Genomic DNA, 21,035 nt, shown 5'->3' with positions numbered 1-21,035 from the left:
GAATATAAGTTTAGACTTTTTTTTTACTTAACCGAAAAAGCTTTATTTGTGTTTTATTTAATTTGGACAAAGCAATATATTCATATATATATATATATATATATATATATATATATATATATATATATATATATATATATTTTGTATTTATAATTTTAAAACAGCGTTTTTTTTGTTACATGTCTTCAAGTCCACTGAACAAACGCAAAATGGTTTTCTACTAAAAAAGAAATCAAAGACCACATATATCTCGTCACCCTAATTTCCACACATTACACATATATCATATCTCATCACTCTTTCCATTCATCATCACCACAATGAAAACGCACACAATTCTTCATGTATCTTTTTTCTCATCTTGCCTATGGTTTCTCTTGGTTTCATCTCTTTGCAACTTCTGTTTTTGTGATCAAAACTCAGATCCTGTTCTATGCATACCCACCGAACGATTGGCTCTTATTGATCTCAAGATCAGTCTCACAAACCATGCATACCGCCTGTCTTCATGGGCAGGCAAAGACTGTTGTAGTTGGCCCGGTGTCGTCTGCGACAATATCACTGGTCACGTCCACGAGATTCACCTTCGTGGACCTGAGTTAATTAATGGACTATATGGCACCAACGAAATTGAAGAAACAAGAAAACAAAGGTTAGGAGGAACCATAAGTCCATCAGTGATCAAATTGTCACAGCTCAGATACCTCGACTTGAGCTGCAACGATTTTGGCAACGGCTCGATTCCAGCATTGACTGGTTCTTTCCAAAATCTTATACATCTTAACCTCTCATGCTCGCACTTCCGCGGGGAAGTTCCTCACCAACTTGGAAATTTATCAACATTGCGTGTCCTAGACCTTCATGATTGTCCTAATTACATTGATGCCTATGTTGTTCCACCGACAAATTTAGAGGGTCTTCATTCTAAAAGCTTAGTATGGCTAAAGAATCTTCAAGGGCTGCAATATCTGGATATGGGTTTCACCGACCTCACCAACGCTTCAGATTGGTTTCCAGTAGTCAACAACCTCACTTCTTTGCAAGAGCTTCATTTTTCTTTATGTGGGTTAAATCGGTTACTTAGTAATCCAACCACAGGTAGTTTTACGTCCCTTATTGCCCTAGATCTTTCATATAACTACTTTGACAGTATGATGTTGCCTGGGTGGATTTTCATCCTACGTAATTTGACTTTATTAGATCTTACTTATTGCTGGTTTAGAGGTGTAACTCCCGGAACTCATGGTGGTTTCCATAACATGCCTTCTTTAAGGACTCTTATTCTGTCAGGTAATGCGTTTGTGCTTTCTTCATTTTTCCTAAATGGACTGTCTAGTCTAAGTAATCTTCGTCGGCTTGATGTTAGTTACTGTGATATATCTTCACCGATTCTAGGCAAGCTACAGAACTTGTCTTTGATTGAACATGTTGACTTATCTGAAAATTGGATGGTTGAGGAGATACCTAAATCATTAAGTAATCTTTGCAACATCACTACCCTAATTTTGAGTTTTAACGAATTTTCGGGTAATGTGTCGGAGCTTCTTGAAAGGTTTTGTGACTGTGAGTCACCTAAGTTGGAAATATTAGATTTCTATCAAAATCATCTGATTGGTCAACTACCTGAAAGACTTGGAAATTTGAAAAATCTGATCTCGATTGATCTCTCTTTTAATCAATTAACAGGGGCCATTCCTGAAAGTATTGGACAACTCAGTAAACTATACTCTCTACAGCTTCAGAACAATTCATTAACGGGTATTCTACCTGAAAGACTGGGAAATTTGAAAAATCTGTCTCTGATTGATCTTTCTTACAATCAATTAACAGGGACCATTCCGGATTCTATAGGAACTTTGTCACTGTTGTGGGCATTATGGTTCAGTAACAATCGATTCTCAGGTTCGATCCCAAATACGATTACGATTGGTGGCTTATCATCGTTGAATTCACTGGATCTTTCAAACAACAAGTTAAATGGAAGTCTTCCTGAAAGTATTGGACGACTCAGTAATCTACAAGAACTAATTCTTGATCACAATTCCTTAACAGGTATTTTGATGGAAAACCACTTTGTCAATCTAAAATCCTTGAAATATTTGTGGGTTGGGGATAACAAGTTGGTGTTTAAGCTAAATGTTAACAACTGGATTCCACCTTTCAAACTTGTACAGTTGAGTGCAGGTTCTTGCAGTTTAGGACCTCAGTTTCCTTCATGGATTCAGTCGCAAACAAACTTAGAATGGCTGGATGTATCCAACACAAACATTTCAGACACCATCCCTAATTGGTTTTGGACCACATTCCCTAGTGTAGGTTACTTGAACATATCCCACAACAGCATTCAAGGAAAGTTGGGAGATGTTATTTCTTTTACACCTTTTGCAACAGTAGATCTAAGTAACAACCGTTTACATGGTAGGCTACCTGGTAATTACAGTACAACAAAATTCCTGGATCTTTCTAACAATAAAATCTCAGGATCTCTAGAACAGTTCTTGTGTTCTAGCATTCAAAAGCCACGAAAATTATATTTTCTTAATCTAGCAAACAGTAACATGTCAGGTGTCATCTCAGATTGTTGGAAGAATTTTGGTGGTCTAATCATTCTGAATCTAGAGAAAAACCGCTTTTCAGGTATAATCCCATCATCTCTAGGAAATATTTCTTCCTTACGATCACTAGAGATGGATGAGAACAGGCTATATGGTAACTTACCTCCATGGTTACTGAATTCCACCGGCCTGGTAGTCATCAACCTTGCAGAAAATGAACTGATTGGAAAAATACCATCATCAACAGGGAGAAATAATACAAGTCTGAGACTTCTGAGTCTGCGTTCTAACAAACTTGAAGGTAAAATCCCACATGAAGTATGTCATCTCACTTCTCTTCAGATCTTGGATCTTGCGCATAATGATCTTTCTGGGAACCTACCGACATGTTTTACAAACTTCTCTGTCATGTCTGGAAGGGAGACCTCTAGTCAGATCGATCTGTATCGAGCTACAATAATTACTGCATCTTTGGTGATAAAGGGAAATACTTATACATATAGCACTACACTTTATCAAGTGACATCATTAGATCTTTCTGATAACAAGTTTTCGGGGCCAATTCCTGATGAACTTGTCAGACTTTCGGGCTTACAATTCTTGAATCTGTCATACAATAATCTAACAGGACGAATTCCCAACCTGTTTAGTCAGAATGAAACACTTGAATCATTAGATCTGTCAATGAACCATCTTGAAGGAAATATTCCTTTGAGTATGTCACATTTAACCTTTTTGAATTGCTTGAACGTATCATGCAACAATCTTGTAGGTGGAATCCCAACAGGCCCTCAGTTTCAAACTTTTGGCGAGTTGAGTTTCATTGGAAACTCACTTTGTGGGGGTCCTCTTTCAGCCTGCTTACAAAATAATGGCAGTACCGAAGGGATTACTGATGAACACGGTGAAGCTGATGACATTGATTGGTTCCTGGTGATAGCTGCACTAGTTGGATTGGTTGTTGGCTTCTGGATCATCCTTGCCCCGTTGTTTATAAGCAGACGATGGAGAATTACATATTATTGTTTTCTTGAAGAAAACTGGTTCAAGCTTCAAAATTTCATCTTTCTCCTATTCCTACGTAAGTATTGACTTAAATTTTTACATTTCTATTACATTCTTTGTTGATGAGTATGAGTTAAACAAATATTCGCTAATAAAAGAATTTGAAATAAAATCCAAGTACCTTTAGTTATAAATATTTTGCTCATTTATTAAATTGACTCACAACAGTCTTTGTTACTCCAAATGCATTTCCCCATGAAAGATGTATAAATCAATCTTGACTCACACATCGATTTGCATTATTTTTATATGAACACAAACAGATATGTTAGCGTACATATGCACACATCTGACCATATACATAAACTTTGCATCCAGGTTTCAGTAGTGTTTAAAACTGATTTTTAAGTTCGTATAAATGTTTTTATGTGTGATTTAATCATGAGTATATTTGAAAATTATGGTATGATTGATGTGCTGAATTTAATTTAGTGGAAAACACAGGATTCAATAGTATGCAAATAACTATATTTATAAATTGTTTATACACCGGTTAATGTGTTTGGGTCTTCTTAAAGGGAGTTTCGCAACGAAGTAAGAAGTGTTGCAAGCAGACGAAAAAGTTGAAAGAGTTATATATGTTTGCTTAAAGTGATGTGTTTGAAATTAAATGAATTTGAAATTGGGTAAGCATTTGTTCTAAATTGGTGGGTGATCGAACAAACATTATTATTAGCAATTTGTTCTAAATTGCTAATTAACTCTCAGCTTATGCAGCTGGGTTTTACTCCAGATTATAGTCTGTCTCATAGGAGACCTTGGATGTGAAGCAAAAGAAATGAAAATTATACACTTTTTCCTAAATAGTTTAGGAAATTGTGTAGAATTTTATCAAGCTGTTCACAAACGTGTGGATATGTTACATTTATAAACATAGAGATGAACAAAAAAAATACAAATAAAAGTTTAACTAACAAGTATGTGATAAGTAAAATTTGTGACAAAAAAATGTTGGCAGCTGGTGCAACAACATGAACTCTATATTTGTTAGTGTATATAAATTTACTATTTTATCCTAGTTATTAGTGTTAACATGATTAATGCATTGGATCACATGCAGGTCTCACAAAGATGTCTATGCAGCTTGGTCCATAAAAGAGGGACCCTCCAGGAACTAATCTTGGAAATAAACTGTGATCAAGTTTGAAAAAAGTGTGTAAAACTAAGTACTTGGGATTTATGCTATTGCTATGTTCGTAATGATTTTCTATACATTTGCTTACGATGTAAAAATAAATAAATAAAAATATATCATGACATCAACATGAAATGGGTCCTTTAAAAAAACTTTTGAGTTGATATGGATGATTTGTGAGTTGATTCATGAGATAACCCTTTCTATAAAACAAGTCGGTTGGTGATATATTTCAAATGGGTCAGAATGGGTTTGCGTACGTTTTTTAATGGGTTAGAATAAGTTGCTTTGGAACACCCAACCCCGCGCCAGTAAGTATCGGGCACATAGAAGCGCAATATGAAGCCAATGTGAAATCAAACGCGTAACCGGTGCTGGTTGACGCATAACCCGTTAGATGATTATAATCAAATCAGCTCATATTACAAAACATATAATTAGGTGATTAAAATCAATTCAGTTTAAACAACAGAGAATATAGCCACACATACAAAAGATTCATGACATTTAATTCTAAGCTTTGTACAAAAGGAATCCACAAATCACAAGTTTCATGATAAATAAGTTACCAAAGATCCACTAATATAGTAAAAAAAAACATGTGAAATAAAGTCATTTTAGTTGAAGCATGTCATCGAGCAGTTGGTGTGCATCTGCAAACCTTATGTTTTCTTTCATCAACAAACAAACCTGATAAAATACTATTCCTTTTCACCTTTTGAATTTTGTCAGTGTTCCTAAACTTCATTTGATATATTCGCCCAGGCTTTTTATCGAGCAGTTGGTTTGTGTTCTGCTATGGAAACTTTTTATTGACACTCAACTTTCCATCATAACCGCATTGCACATCATATTCATAAATTTTGCATATTCTGCATGTTTATGTGTCGACAAATTGATAAAAATCTACACATTTTCATGTAATGTTAAGAAAAAGTGTGTAAATTACATTTCTTATTATATATGTGAGTGACAAGGGATCCTATTTGAAAGATATATATATGATCACAAAATCAATTTGTGCATCTTTCAAGTGTGAGGTGGGAAAAAGATGGTTTGAAGGTTACCTGATTTTGCAAATAGATTACTAGAATCCATGGTTATATATTGTCAATACTTTTACATCAATTTCTAGAATACAATAAAATGTTTTCAAAAGTTTCTTCTAAATATTCATAAGAAAAGGTGCTTGGGCTTTATTTTCAAATCTTAATTTTACCATCAAAGAGACATTTAGCTCGTACCAGCAAACAAAGAATGTAATAGAAAAATATAATCAAGGTCAAGACTTACCGAGGAATAGGAGAATGATGAAATCTTGAAGATTGAACCAGAAATCTTCAAGAAAATTATAATATGCAATTCTCCATCTTATGCTTAAAAACAACGGGGCAAGGATGATCCCAAAACCACCAACCAATCCAACAAGTGTAAGTATCACTAGGATCCAATCAATGTGATTAGATTCATCATGTCCGTCGGTAGTCACCTCGGGATTGCCATTATTTAGTAAACATGCAGGAAGAGGATCCCCGCAAAGCGCATTCCCAGTGAAACTGGACTCGTTGAAGGTTTGAAGCTGAGGGCCTGTTGGGATTCTTCCTACAAGATTGTTGTATGACACGTTTAACCAATTCAGAGCAGTTAAGTGTGACAGGGTCAAAGGTATATTTCCATTAAGATGGTTCATTGACAGATCTAACGACTCAAGCTTTCCAATTTGATTGAACAAGTCAGGAATTGTTCCTGTTAAATCATTGTGTGACAGATTCAGGAACCGTAAGCCCAAAAGTCTGACAAGTTCATCAGGAATTGACCCTGAAAACTTGTTACTAGAAAGGTCTAATGTTGTAACTTGATAAAGTATGGTGCTATATGTATAAGTATTTCCCTTCGTCACCAACGATGCTGTAATTATTGAAGTTCGGTACTGAAAAATCAGACATGCGGTCTCATTTCCTGACATGATAGAAAAGTTTGTAAAGCAAGTCGGCAGGTTCCCAGAAAGATCATTATGAGCAAGATCCAAGATCTGAAGAGAACTGAGATGACATATTTCATCTGGGATTTTGCCTTCAAGTTTGTTAGAACGGAGACTAACTCTCATTGTGGTTTTATTTCTCCCTATTGATGATGGTATTTTTCCCCTAAATTCATTTTCTGCAAGTTTGATGACTACTAGGCTGGTGGAATTCAGTAACCATGGAGGTAACTTGCCGGATAGCCTGTTATCATCCATTTCCAGTGATCGTAAGGAAGAAATATTTCCTAGAGATGATGGGATTATACCCGTAAATTGGTTTTTGTCTAGCTTCAGAATTTTTAGATAAAGAAAGTTTATCCAACAATTTGAGATAACACCTGACATGTTATTGTTTGCTAGATTAAGAAATTCTAACTGTCGCGGGTTTTGAATGCTAGAACACAAGAACTGTTCTAGAGATCCTGAGATTTTATTGTTAGAAAGATCCAGGATAATTGCTGTGCTGAAATTACCAGGTAGCACACCACGTAAACGGTTGTTACTTAGATCTAGTACTGCTCCAGGTGCAAAAGATATAACATCTCCCAACTTTCCTTGAATGTTGTTGTGGGATATGTTCAGGTAATCTACATAAGGGAATGTAGTCCAAAACCAATTGGGGATAGTGTCTGATATGTTTGCATTGCATACATCTAAAGACGTTAAGTCTGTTAGCAATTGAATCCATGTAGGAAAATGAGGGCCTAAACTGCAAGAACCTGCGCTCAACACTTGGAGTTTGAAAGGTGGAATCCAGTTGTTAACATTTATTTTAAACACCAACTTGTTATCCTTAACCCACAACTGCTTCAATGATGTTAGATTTGCAAAGTGGTTTTTGGTCAGAATACCTGTTAATGAATTATAATGTAGAACGAGATACCTTAGGTTACTGAGTCGTCCAATACTTTCAGGAATAGTCCCTGTTAAGTTATTGTTACCAAGACTAATCTGAATCAGATTCTTTAATTTTCCTAGCCTTTCTGGCAGTTGACCAATCAAATTATTATATTGAAGAGATAACAATTCCAATTTAGGTGATTCACATTCACAAAATTTTTCAAGAAGCTCAGAGACATTACCCGAAAAGTTGTTATATCTCAGATAAAGGGTAGTGATGTTGCAAAGATTACTTAATGACTTAGGTATCTCCTCAGCAATCCTATTGTAAGATAAGTCAACATATTCAATCAAAGACAAGTTCTGTAGGTTGCCTAGAATCGGCTTAGAAATATCACACTCACTAGCAAGAAGCCGACGAAGATTACTTAGGCTAGACAACCCATTCAGTAAGGACGAAGAATTTACAGAAGTGTTTGTTGAAAGAGAAAGAGTCCTTAAAAACGGCATGCTATGGAATCCACCATGAGGTCCGGGATTTACACCACTTATATGGCAATGACTCAGATGTAAATAAGCTATATTATGTAGGCTGAAAATCCACCCAGGCAACATAGTGATTATACGAAAGATCTAGGGCAATAAGGGATGTGAAACTAACTGTTGTTGGATTACTAGGTAAACGTTTTAACCTACACGAAGGGAAATGTAGTTCTAGCAAAGAAGTGAGGTTGCTGATTACCGTAAACCAATCTGAAGCGAAGGCGAGGTCGATGCCACCCATATCCAGTTGTTGAAGCACTTTAAGATTCCTTAGCCATGCTAAGCTTTTCGAATAAAGACTACATGAGTATGAGAGATCAAGGACACACAATGTTGATAGATTTCCAAGTTGATGGGGAATTTCCCCACTGAATCCTGAATATGATAGATTAAGATATATAAGATTTTGGAAGGAACCGAAGAATGCTGGAATCGAGATGTCACCAAAATTGTTGTAACTCAAGTCGAGGTATCTAAGTTGTAACAATTCGATCACTGAAGAACTTATGGTTCCTCCTAACCTTTGATCATAGTAAGGCCCACGAAGGTGAATCTCCTGTACGTGACCCGTGACATTGTCGCAGACGACACCAGACCAAGTGCAACAGTCTTTGCCTGCCCAAGAAGATAGACGGTTTGCATGGTCTATGAGATTGCTCTTGAGATCAATAAGAGCCAATCGTTCGGTGGGTAGGCATAGAACATGATCTGAGTTATGATCACAAAAACAGATGCTGCAAAGTGACGAAACCAAGAGAAACCATAGGTAAGTCGAGAATAAACATACAGGAGGAAGTGTGAGAATCTTCATTGTGGTGATGTTGAATGGAAAGAATGATGAGATATTGAGATATGATATATATGTGGAATTAAGGTGATGAGATATGTGTGATTTTAAATTTCTTTTATTATAAAACCTTTGTATTCAATATCATTTTGTCTGTTGACTTGAAGACTTTTAACAAAAACACTGTTTCAAAATTACAAATTAAAAAAATATATATTTGAAGAGGTGCTTTGTCTAATTAAAGAAAACAGAATTTAAGTTTTTTCAGTACTTTTAAAATGAGAAATAAAAAAGTCACCTTATTTCCTGTTAATTCAACTTTCGCACAAATAACTTATATAACTTGTGATGACGTGTATTATCTTTATCCGTTTATGTTTTTCTAAAATTCACTGGTCTAACTAAGAAAAATACTGTTTTTTTATATTCTACAAAAAATTGACTCTGTTTTGCAACTATTAAAAAAAACATATTGTCTAACTAAGCACATTTCAAATTGTTTTTTCCGAATCTGTTTTACAATCAAAGTCGCAGTTTCTTTTAAGTATATTGAAATTCTAACCGAAATTTAAACTAAAATTAAAAAGCAACTTAATTTGTGTCTGCTTCGAATCTCGAGTTTTCAAGTCAATTCGAATATGAATACCCTACGTCTTATCATCCGATGAGCACACAATGATGAAATCAGTTTTGTTTGAACGCAGCCTAACAGAGTAACACATATCATCTAATTTTTTATTGTTAATGCTCTAATCGACTGTTATGCTTGAACTTGATTGTTAATGTTCAAATCAGGAAGAATTAACAGACCTTTCACAAAAATCTATGGCAATAAATCGTATATATTTTAAATATGAGCTTATATAAAACGGTACCTCGTAGGATGAACTTGGCTTTAACATCTCTAAATGTTTGCGGCCATAATATTCGCAGCATTGTTGTTTGCAGCCATTAGTTCTTAATGTTTTATAAATTGCTAATAAATGTACTTCTATTAATTATATAAAATCTATCTATTTTGTAATAATTATACATAATTATAGAGAAGCATTGTAATAAACAAAATAATAACACATGCGAAACTATTTCAGAATGTAAAGTGATTCATTAAGGGATTATTATGTTTGTCTCCTCAAAAGATTAGCCTATACTTTTCCTACTATTTATAAAATTGTTAGCATATGTTTTTTTTTGAAGAAATATCACACCTACTAACATCAAGATGACGAAGATTGCTTAGGCTAGACAATCCATTCAGTATGGACAAATAATTCACAAAAGTGTTACTTGAAAGACAAAGAGTCCTTAAAGAAGGCATGCTATGGAAACCACCATGAGTTCCAGCAAGTACACCACTAATAGATCTAATAAAGTCAAATTACGTTGGCTGAAGATCCACCCAGGCAGCATACTGTCAAAGTAGTTATATGAAAGATCTATGGCAATTTGGGACCTAAAACTAACTATTGTTGGATTACTATGTAACCGATTTAACCCACACTTAGAAAAATGAAGCTCTAGCAAAGAAGTGAGGTTGTTGATTACCGGAAACCAATCTAAAGCGTTTGTGAGTTTGGTGCCACCCATATCCAGGTGTTGCAATCCTCTTAGATTCTTTAGCCATGCTAAGCTTTTAGAATGAAGAAGATCAACATCATAAGGCTCGCTATGAAGATCAAGGACACGCAATGTTGATAGATTTCCAAGTTGGTGCGGAATTTCCCCACTAAATCCCGAATATGAGAGGTTAAGATATATAAGATTTTTGAAAGAGCCGATAAATTCTGGAATCAAGGTTTGCACAAAGTAGTTACAACTCAAGTCAAGATGTCTGAGTTGTAACAGTTTGATCACTGATTGACTTATGGTTCCACCTAGCATTTGTTCATATTCGGTGTCATTCTCAGGTCCACGAAGGTGAATCTCATGGATGTGACCGGTGATATTGTCGCAGACCACACCTGACCAAGTGCAACAGTCTTTGCCTACCCAAGAAGATAGACGGTTTGCATAGTCAGTGAGGTTGCTCCTAAGATCAATAAGAGCCAATCGTTCCATGGGTATGCATAGAATAGGATCTGAGCTTTGCTTACAAAAGCAGATGCTGCAAAGTGATGAAACCAAGAGAAACCATAGGCAAGATGATAAAAAAGATACAGGAAGAATTGTAAGAGACTTCATTGTGGTGACTGGTGACGATGAATTGAAAGGGTGATGAGATATGAGATATGTAGGGGAAGGGTGATGAGATATATGTGGTTTTAATTTTATATAAGACTGTTTTGCAACCATAAAAATCTGCATATATATGTCTATTGAAGCATTAAATGTAAACATGCCATATCAATTAGGCAACTTCAATAAAGACATCCTTCTTTTATCTGCATAAATCCATGTAGCAACGATTCGTTAGGGTGTAAATTTTGGTGATCTATGCAGCATTTCATCAGAGCATCCAAACACGTTTGAACAATGTCATTCTGGATTTATAAAAAAAAAAACTAAAAAAATAAAAAACTGCTTACTTTTTGCAATGTCACTTTAGATTTATAAAAACCACTTATTTTCTTCATGTAATGTGTTAAAGCGTTAGTTTATTTAAAAGATATTTATAACACATTAAATAATCATAATTAGTATTTGACATTTGAATTAAGCACATCTATCTCCTTCCTCTGGCAGCCTCCTAACCAATGAGCTTCTTCACCTTCTTCTCAACTAGGGCTATTTTTCAAATATGTTTTGGATTACCTGGCTTATCGAAATTGCAATTTCTTTTAAATAAACTCACATTCAAACTAGAATTAAAGAAACTTCATGTATAACTGGTTCGAATCTCGGTTTTTCAAATTTGAATATGAAATACCCTTCTTCTTAACATCCGTGAGTAGACGATGATGAAATCAATTTTGTTTAAACAATCAGCGTATGGAATGATAATAACAAATTAGCAATTTTTTTGGAGTGGTATACATCTTTCTAACAACCCAAAAAGGGGCCTTGTTGAGTTATAAAAGATTCAACACTACTTATTATATGTGACCAGACACGAATCTTCGAGTATAGATTGTACATAGATTAATATAAGCAAATCAATATTATTTAAGCCTCCCATCCTCTTAAGACGGTGGAGCGCGCAACTCGACTGACTCCCAATGTGAAGGCGCCCATCCGAAGGTTGCAATCGTGCGTTCGACACATGTTTTTGATGCTATGAAAAGCTTTTGTCATGTATTTCTTCAACTCCTCATTCACCTTCTCTTCGTTCCACATAAATGCCTGCATGTTCTGCAAATTCAAACACCAAAAATGAGAATTTGTATCGATACATATACGAGAAAAACCAAAATGATCGAAGTGTTTTTTAATCAGATTAATACCTGAACCCACTCAAAGTAGCTAACAGTCACACCTCCAGCATTTGCATATATATCAGGAAGAGTTATAACTCCTTTATTTGAAAGAATCTACAGAAATAAAACATATATAGAAGTAAATAATATATCTAATAAATTTGCATAATTTATATGTAAACGGTACCTCGTCTGCTTCAGGATCAGTAGGGTGATTTGCTGCTTCTATGATGAACTTGGCTTTAACGTCTCCTGCATTTTCTCTTCAATCGACGATTTCAAGAAAAATAAAAACCAAATCCAAATTAGAATTAGAATAATGAAAATCATAGAAGTGGCAAATCAGATATTAAAGAGTCGAAGACGAGCAGCGTGACGGAAGTTACGGTATGTTGCGGTTATGATGGAGAATTGAGTGTGAATAAAAAGTTTCCATAGCAGAACACAAACCAATTCACCACCAAAAAGAACTTCTTGTAGGAACGAGCAAATGTGGTATTTCATCAGACCATCCAAACCAAACCACACCAAAGGTAGCCATTTCCGCTCGTTTAGGCCCGTTCTGGTCCGGTCTGTTCTGTTTCGTGAGTGCAGACTACAGACCCTAACAACACAACAATGTGGGACAATAATCACTTAACAGATTACACCAATTCTCACCAAAATCAGTCAACAATTGCAGGAATATAAACAGAGATCAAAATTATAAACAAAAACAAGTCCAGTTATATTATACCCCAGCACAGTTAGTGTTAGCAAACCAATCTTTCAACTTGGACTTTGTTTTTTAACACGACTGATTAATTCTATGAAGATTCTTGTGTTTTGAAATTATGCACGCCAACTGCTCGATAAAATGCCCGTGTGAATATATTTGGATCTTTAATCAATCCACTTGTTATGGTACATATTTTATATAAGTTCTTGTTAATGTTTTATAGCAAATGATGTTTGGGAACACTCACCAAAATCAAAAAGGTGAAAAGGAATGGTATGTTATCAAGTTTGTTGATATAAGAAAACATAAGGTCGGTTCGCAGATGCACACCAACTGTTTGATGAAATGTTTCAGCTAAAATGACTTCATTTCACATGTTTTATTGCTGAAAAGATTTTAGATAAGTTCTGTAATGTATGAGCTGATTTTTTTTTTTTTTTTTTTTTTTTATAAAGATTTTATTTCTACTGATGAAACATAGATATTACATCAATATAATGACTTTTTTTTTTAAAAAAAAAAATGTTTCAGCTGATTTGACTACAAAATTGGGCCAAATTGTCGGGTTCTTCCTACTTTGAATCGGTTAAGGATCAGTTTGAATACCCGATCAAGCTAATAAAGAATGAGGAAGAGTGTTTGATTATACAAGCAATCTCTTTTGTAACGTGCTAGTTGGTTTGGAAATATAGGAATAATAAAATTTTCAAGAATAAGGTGGTGGTGGCTGATATCAAAACTACATCTTTCTTTTGGGGGCGGGGTGATGTACAAGAGTCGAAGATTGAGTATGGATTGGGAAGATTGTTGCAGGTTTAACTTTGTCAATTTTCCTTTGTAATTTGGTTTTTTTTAGTTGCTTCATCTTGATAAGTTGTATCTCCATTTCGTTTGTTTGGGTTTCATGTAACTTGCAAGTTGCCCCTTTTCGGTTTTAATAATATTCACCTTTCGAAAAAAGATATCGGAAGGTGTTAATCAATTTCTTTCTCAAATAAATTAATCAGAAATTTATAAAGTACAAAAATTATAATAAAACCAAAATATATACTAAAATATTGTTTTTATTTATAATCACGTTAACAAATAACCTATCACTATCAAAATTTTATTTTATTTAATTATAAATATAATAAATGTGATGAAGAACGCAGAGAGGTTTAGTTTTGTTTTCTCTTTCATAAGGGTTGAAGAGATATATTAGTCAACTAGTATATTAGCCTGTGTTACACACGAGTGGAAAATATTTCAAACGTTATGTATATGTAGATATCATAAGAATTTTTTACCTTGTTTTCTGCAAAATCACAAGATGTAGGAAAAATATGTATAAATTGTGGAATGAGAAACTATTATAAAAATCATTGAATTGCTAAAAATAATAGTCATACTAAAAAAAGAAACACAAAATCAGTTATAAATAATTAATTGTGGTCAAAATCGGTTTTTAAAATAATTTGAAAGCAAATGGTTGGTTATAATTATAGAAAACATTAATTAGTGAATTTATGATTGTAGAAAATATTAATTAGTGAATTATGTGACAATTCTAAACCGGATGACTTGAAACCCTATGTGGACATGCTAGTTGAAGGCTCTGTGAATATCTTGTATTGCTTTATAGTATAGTAAGATATTTTCTTTTTTAATCTTTCCTAAAGTTCTTTTTTTCCCATAAACTTCTCAATCATTTACTTGTTATGCCCACCTCATCAAAACATTACATCAACGTGTCGTTTGCTTTGCTTGGGCAATGAGATTGTTCTTAAAATCAGTAAGAGCCAATTGACCCGTGGTTATGCATTGAACAAGATTTGAGTTTTGATTACAAGAACATGCTGCAAAGTGATAAACCAAGAGAGACTATAGGCCAAATGAGGAAAGAGAGAGAACATAAAAAAGACTATTAGTTTTGTCCATTGATCAAAAGATGAATAAATAAATTACCTCAGTCTAATTCCTCCTTTCACTGGACCACGGAAATTACTGGAATGATTCTTGTGAAGTTTGACGCTTCCTACATTGTTTTGAAATTATGCACGTCAACTGCTCGATAAAATGCCTATGATTGGCTTTTTAATCAATTCGGTTGTTATGGTTGGTTTGTATTTTATAACTAACAATTGAAGTTTGGGTTTGTTTTGTTTTACAGGTGAAAGAAGAAGCAATCAGAGATGACGTCAATCAGCAGCTTGGCTTGAATACATTGACAAAATTCAAAAGGACTATGAGTCTGCAGTGTTGTTGTCACAATTGTAATAATCTTCATGCTTAATTGTCTTCTTGTTTTGTTTTATTATTGGATATATTAAAATTGTTTATATGTGTGGTGATAAAGGAAATTGTCTGTTATTAGTATGTTCGTGTAAGAAAGATAAGGTTCCAGGATGCACGCCAACCGCTTGATGAAATGCTTCAACTAAAATTAATTCTATGTCCAAAAGGCCGTAGCAACACAAATCCGGTTTGGGAACACTCACAATATTCAAAAGGTGAAAAGGACTGGTATGATATCAGGTTTGTAGATGAGAGAAAACATATGGTTAGCAGATGCACACCAACTGCTCGATGAAATGCTTCAACTAATATGACTTTAGTTCACATGTTCTTTTATTAGATTAGTGGATCTTTGGTAATGTAATTTACAATTAAACTTGTGATTTGTGGATTCCTTTTGTGCAAAGCTTAGAAGTATATCTTTGGTAATTTATTTATAATCAAAGAGAGAATATAACCGCTATATTCTCTGTTGTGTAAACGGAAAAGATTTTAATCGTCTAATTGGTGTCAAGTCTTTGATATGTTTTATAAAAGGGTTCTCATGAATCAACCTACAAATCACCCATGTCAACTCAAAAGACCCATATCAACCCATATCATGTTGATGTCATGATATATATTTATTGTTTCTTACACCGTAAGCAAATGTATCGAAAATCATTACAAACATTCAAATAGCATATATCCCAAGTACTTAGTTTTACACACTTTTTTCAAACTTTATCACCGAAGTTTATTTCCGATATTAGTTCCTAGGTAGACCTCTTTGTGAGACCTGCATGTGAGCCAATTTATTAATTGTAGAACAAATGTAAACACTAATAACTAGGATAAAATATAAAATTTATATACAACAAATATAGAGTTCATGTTCTTGCAGTAAACTACCGACATCTTTTTGTCGAAAATTTTATTTTTCACATGTTAGTTAAACTTTAATTTTTGTTTCTTTATACATCTGCATACTTATAAATGTAATATATTCAACATGTTATGTTTGAACAACTTGATAAAATTCTACACATTTTCCTAAACTTCAGGAAAAAGTGTGTAATTTTCATTTCTTTTGCTTCACATCCTATAGAAAGACTGTGTAATAGCCAAGGGATCCTATGAGACAGACTATAATTTGGTGTAAAACCCGACTGCGTAAGCTGAGAGTTTTGATTGCACATTCATGTTAATTAGCAATTTATAACAAATGCTAATATATAATGAGGTTTGTTCGATCACCCACCAATTTAGAACAAACGCTTACCCATTTCAAAATTAAATAAATTTCAAACACATCACTTTATGCATACATAACTCGTTCTACTTTTTCGTCTACTTGCGGCACTTCTTACCTCGTTGCGAAACTCCATTTAAGAAGACCGGTGTAAACAATTTATACATGTAGTTGTTTGCATAAAATACAATTGAAAACTATGTTTTCCACTAAATTAATTTCAGCACATCAATCACACCATAATTTTCAAATAAACTCATGATTAAATCACACATAAAAACATTTATAGGAACTTAAAAATCAGTTTTAAACACAACTGAAACCTGGATGCAAAGTTTGTGTATACGTCAGATGTGTGCATATGTACGCTAACATATCTGTTTGTGTTCATATAAAAATAATGCAAATCAATGTCTGAGTCAAGATCAATTTATACATCTCTCGTGGGGAAATGCATTTGGAGTAAGGAAGATTGTTGTGAGTCAATTTAATAATGAGCAAAAATATTTATAACTAAAGGTACTTGGATTTTATTTCAAATTCTTTTATTAGCGAATATTTGTTTAACTCATACTCGTAAACAAAGAATGTAATAGAAATGTAAAATTTAAGTCAATACCTTCGTAGGAATAGGAGAAAGATGAAATTTTGAAGCTTGAACCAGATTTCTTCAAGAAAACAATAATATGTAATCCTCCATCGTCTGCTTATAAACAACGGGGCAAGGATGATCCAGAAGCCAACAACCAATCCAGCAAGTGTAACTATCACCAGGATCCAATCAACGCCGTCAGCTTCACCATGTCCATCAGTAATCCCTTCTGTACTGCCATTATTTTGTAAGCACGCTGGAAGAGGATCCCCACAAAGTGCGTTTCCAGTGTAACTCAACTCGCTGAATGTTTGAAGCTGAGGGCCTGTTGGGATTCTTCCTACAAGATTGTTGTAGGATAAGTTTAAGCAACCCAAAAAGGTTAACTGTGACATGCTCAAAGGAATATTTCCTTCAAGATGGTTCATTGACAGATCTAACGATTCAAGTGTTTCATTCTGACTAAACAGGTTGGGAATTCGTCCTGTTAGATCATTGTGTGACAGATTCAAGAATCGTAAGCCCGAAAGTCTGACAAGTTCATCAGGAATTGGTCCTGAAAACTTGTTGTCAGAAAGGTCTAATGATGTCACCTGATAAAGTATGGTGCCATATGTATAAGTATTTCCCTTTGTCACCAATGATGCAGTAATTATTGTAGCAAGGTACAGATCGATCGGACTAGAGGTCTCCCTTCCAGAAATGACAGAAAAGTTTGTAAAACATGTCGGTAGGTTCCCAGAAAGATCATTATGCGCAAGATCCAAGATCTGAAGAGAACTGAGATGACATATTTCATATGGGATTTTGCCTTCAAGTTTGTTGGAACGGAGACTTAGAACTCTCAGACTTGTATTATTTCTCCCAATTGATGATGGTATTTTTCCCACAAGTTCATTTTCTGCAAGCTTGATGACTACCAGGCCGGTGGAATTCAGTAACCATGGAGGTAAGTTACCATATAGCCTGTTCTCATCCATCTCTAGTGATCGTAAGGAAGAAATATTACCTAGAGATGATGGGATTATGCCTGAAAATCGGTTTTTCTCTAGATTCAGAATGATTAGACCACCAAAATTCTTCCAACAATCTGATATAACACCTGACATTTTATTGTTTGCTAGATTAAGAAATCCTAACACTTGTGGTATTTGAATACCGAAGCACAAGAACTGTTCTAGAGATCCTGAGATTCTATTGTTAGAAAGATCCAGGAATCGTGTTGTACTGTAATTACCATGTAGCCTACCATGTAAATGGTTGTTACTTAGATCTACTGTTGCATCAGGTGTAAAAGAATTAACATCTCCCAACTCTCCTTGAATGCTGTTGTGGGATATGTTCAAGTAATTTAGACTAGGGAATGTGGTCCAAAACCAACTGGGGATGGTGTCTGATATGTTTGCATTGGATACATCTAAAAATTGTAAGTCTGTTTGCAGTTGAATCCATGAAGGAAATTGAGGGCCTAAACTGCAAGAACCTGCTCTCAACTGTACAAGTTTGAAAGGTGGAATCCAGTTGTTAACATTTAGCTTAAACACCAACTTGTTATCCCCAACCCACAAATATTTCAAGGATTTTAGATTGACAAAGTGGTTTTCCATCAAAATACCCGTTAATGAATTGTTCTGAAGCTGTAGAGAGTATAGTTTACTGAGTTGTCCAATACTTTCAGGAATGGCCCCTGTTAATTGATTGTAAGAAAGATCAATCAGAGACAGATTTTTCAAATTTCCCAGTCTTTCAGGAATGGCCCCTGTTAATTGATTGTAAGAAAGATAAATCAGAGACAGATTTTTCAAATATCCCAGTCTTTCAGGTAGAATACCCGTTAATGAATTGTTCTGAAGCTGTAGAGAGTATAGTTTACTGAGTTGTCCAATACTTTCAGGAATGGCCCCTGTTAATTGATTGTAAGAAAGATCAATCAGAGACAGATTTTTCAAATTTCCCAGTCTTTCAGGAATGGCCCCTGTTAATTGATTGTAAGAAAGATAAATCAGAGACAGATTTTTCAAATATCCCAGTCTTTCAGGTAGAATACCCGTTAATGAATTGTTCTGAAGCTGTAGAGAGTATAGTTTACTGAGTTGTCCAATACTTTCAGGAATGGCCCCTGTTAATTGATTAAAAGAGAGATCTAATACTTCCAACTTAGGTGACTCACATTCACAAAACCCTTCAAGAAGCTCTGACACATTTCCAAAAAAATTGTTGGAATGCAGATTAAGGGTAGTGATGTTGCAAAGACTACTTAATGATTTTGGTATCTCCTCAACAATCCAATTTCCAGATAAGTCAACATATTCAATAAAAGACAAGTTCTGTAGGTTGCCTAGAATCGGTGAAGAAATATCACAGTCACTAAGATCAAGAAAACGAAGATTACTTAGGCTAGACAATCCATTCAGTAAGGACGAAGAATTCACAAAAATGGTTCTTGAAAGACGAAGAGTCCTTAAAGAAGGCATGCTATGGAAACCACCATGAGTTCCAGAAAGTACACCACTAATATAGCAACCACTCAGATCTAATAAAGTCAAATTACGTAGGCTGAAAATCCACCCAGGCAGAGCATTCTCAAATAAGTTAAATGAAAGGTCTAGGGCATTAAGTGACATAAAACTACCTGTTGTTGGATTACTAGGTAACTGATATAACCCACAGTCATAAAAATGAAGCTCTTGCAAAGAAGTGAGGTTGCTGACTGACAGAAACCAATCTGAAGCTTTTGTGAGGTTGGTGCTACCCATATCCAGGTATTGCAGCCCTTTAATATTCTTTAGCCATGCTAAGCTTTTAGAAACCAATCTGAAGCACTGAAGATCTAAGACATGCAACGTTGATAGATTTCCAAGTTGGTGAGGAATTTCCCCACTGAAGCTAGAGTATGAGAGGTTAAGATATATAAGATTTTGGAAAGAACCGATGAATGCCGGTATTGAGCTGCCCCCGAAATCATTGCAGCTCAAGTCAAGGTATCTGAGCTGTAACAGGTTGATCACTGATGGACTTATGGATCCTCCATTAAATAAGTCAGGTCCACGAAGGTGAATCTCATGGACGTGACCAGTGATATTGTCGCAGACGACACCGGACCAACTACAACAGTCTTTGCCTACCCACGAAGATAGCCGGTTTGCATGGTCAGTGAGATTGCTCCTGAGATCAATAAGAGCCAATCGTTCGGTGGGTATGCATAGAGCAGGATCTGAGCTTTGATTACAAAAACAGAAGCTGCAAAGAGATGAAACCAAGAGAAACAATAGGCAAGATGAGAAAAAACATGCAGGAAGAAGTGTGAGAGTCTTCATTGTGGTGATGATGAAAAATGGAAAGAGTGATGAGATATATGATATATGTGGGGGGAAGGATGAATATGAGATATGAGATTTGTGGGTGGAAGGGTGATGAGATATATGTGGTTTTAAATTCTTTTATTAGAAAACCATTTTATTAAATATATTTTTTCCGAAGAGTTTTAACAAAAACAATGTTTGAAAATTACAAATTAAAAAATAACAAACATGAAAAGGTGAAATTCAAAATACATATAGCAATGATCTCGGTGGAAGTCATGGCATTTCTCCATGTAACATGTTAAATTTGTAGTTACTTTAAGAATATTAATTTCTTCATGTAACATGCTAAACCCTTTGTTTATTTGATATTCAAAAAGAACAACTATCTAAAATACCTTTGAACAATGTTATTCTACGTCTATTGAACAATGACATTTTGGATTTATAAAAACTACACATATCTTTTCTTCACGTAACGCGTTAAAAAATTATAACTACTAATATTTGATATTGAATTCAATGTAAAACGCTAGTTATAATATTTTAACGTGTTACAAAGATCTTGTAAACAACTTCGAAAAACAAAACCTAGTTGAGAAGGTGAAAGAGCT

At 34.6% G+C, this 21,035-nt stretch overlaps 4 protein-coding genes across 4 annotated transcripts; 1 reads left to right on the top strand and 3 right to left on the bottom strand.

Annotated features, from left to right (window-relative positions):
• The first annotated feature begins 191 nt into the window (after nucleotides 1-191).
• On the top strand, nucleotides 192-3,647 carry LOC143632234 (receptor-like protein EIX2). The gene is made up of 2 exons (XM_077100803.1): nucleotides 192-1,758; nucleotides 1,903-3,647. The coding sequence occupies exons 1-2, from the start codon at nucleotides 321-323 to the stop codon at nucleotides 3,645-3,647; spliced, it is 3,183 nt and encodes a 1,060-aa protein (XP_076956918.1). The 5' UTR covers nucleotides 192-320.
• A 2,390-nt stretch (nucleotides 3,648-6,037) lies between these two features.
• LOC143632228 (receptor-like protein EIX2) lies at nucleotides 6,038-8,128 on the bottom strand. Its single transcript, XM_077100796.1, has one exon. It carries the CDS (start codon nucleotides 8,126-8,128, stop codon nucleotides 6,038-6,040), a length of 2,091 nt encoding a protein of 696 aa, XP_076956911.1.
• A 3,922-nt stretch (nucleotides 8,129-12,050) lies between these two features.
• LOC143632219 (glutamate dehydrogenase 2-like) lies at nucleotides 12,051-12,842 on the bottom strand. The gene is made up of 4 exons (XM_077100790.1): nucleotides 12,773-12,842; nucleotides 12,489-12,553; nucleotides 12,329-12,415; nucleotides 12,051-12,236 (listed from the first exon to the last, which is right to left on the bottom strand). Exons 1-4 carry the CDS (start codon nucleotides 12,840-12,842, stop codon nucleotides 12,051-12,053), a joined length of 408 nt encoding a protein of 135 aa, XP_076956905.1.
• Nucleotides 12,843-17,124: 4,282 nt separating this feature from the next.
• LOC143631029 (receptor-like protein EIX2) lies at nucleotides 17,125-20,442 on the bottom strand. The gene is made up of 3 exons (XM_077099895.1): nucleotides 19,224-20,442; nucleotides 18,951-19,094; nucleotides 17,125-18,878 (listed from the first exon to the last, which is right to left on the bottom strand). Exons 1-3 carry the CDS (start codon nucleotides 20,434-20,436, stop codon nucleotides 17,140-17,142), a joined length of 3,096 nt encoding a protein of 1,031 aa, XP_076956010.1. The 5' UTR covers nucleotides 20,437-20,442; the 3' UTR covers nucleotides 17,125-17,139.
• Between the last annotated feature and the right edge of the window lie 593 nt (nucleotides 20,443-21,035).

The sequence above is a fragment of the Bidens hawaiensis genome, unplaced genomic scaffold, assembly GCF_021521415.1.
Source record: "Bidens hawaiensis isolate Kalapana, Puna unplaced genomic scaffold, B.hawaiensis_p1.1 tig00000512_1, whole genome shotgun sequence".
NCBI classification, from domain to species: Eukaryota; Viridiplantae; Streptophyta; class Magnoliopsida; order Asterales; family Asteraceae; genus Bidens; species Bidens hawaiensis.
This window is presented reverse-complemented; position numbering and strand designations above follow the sequence as displayed.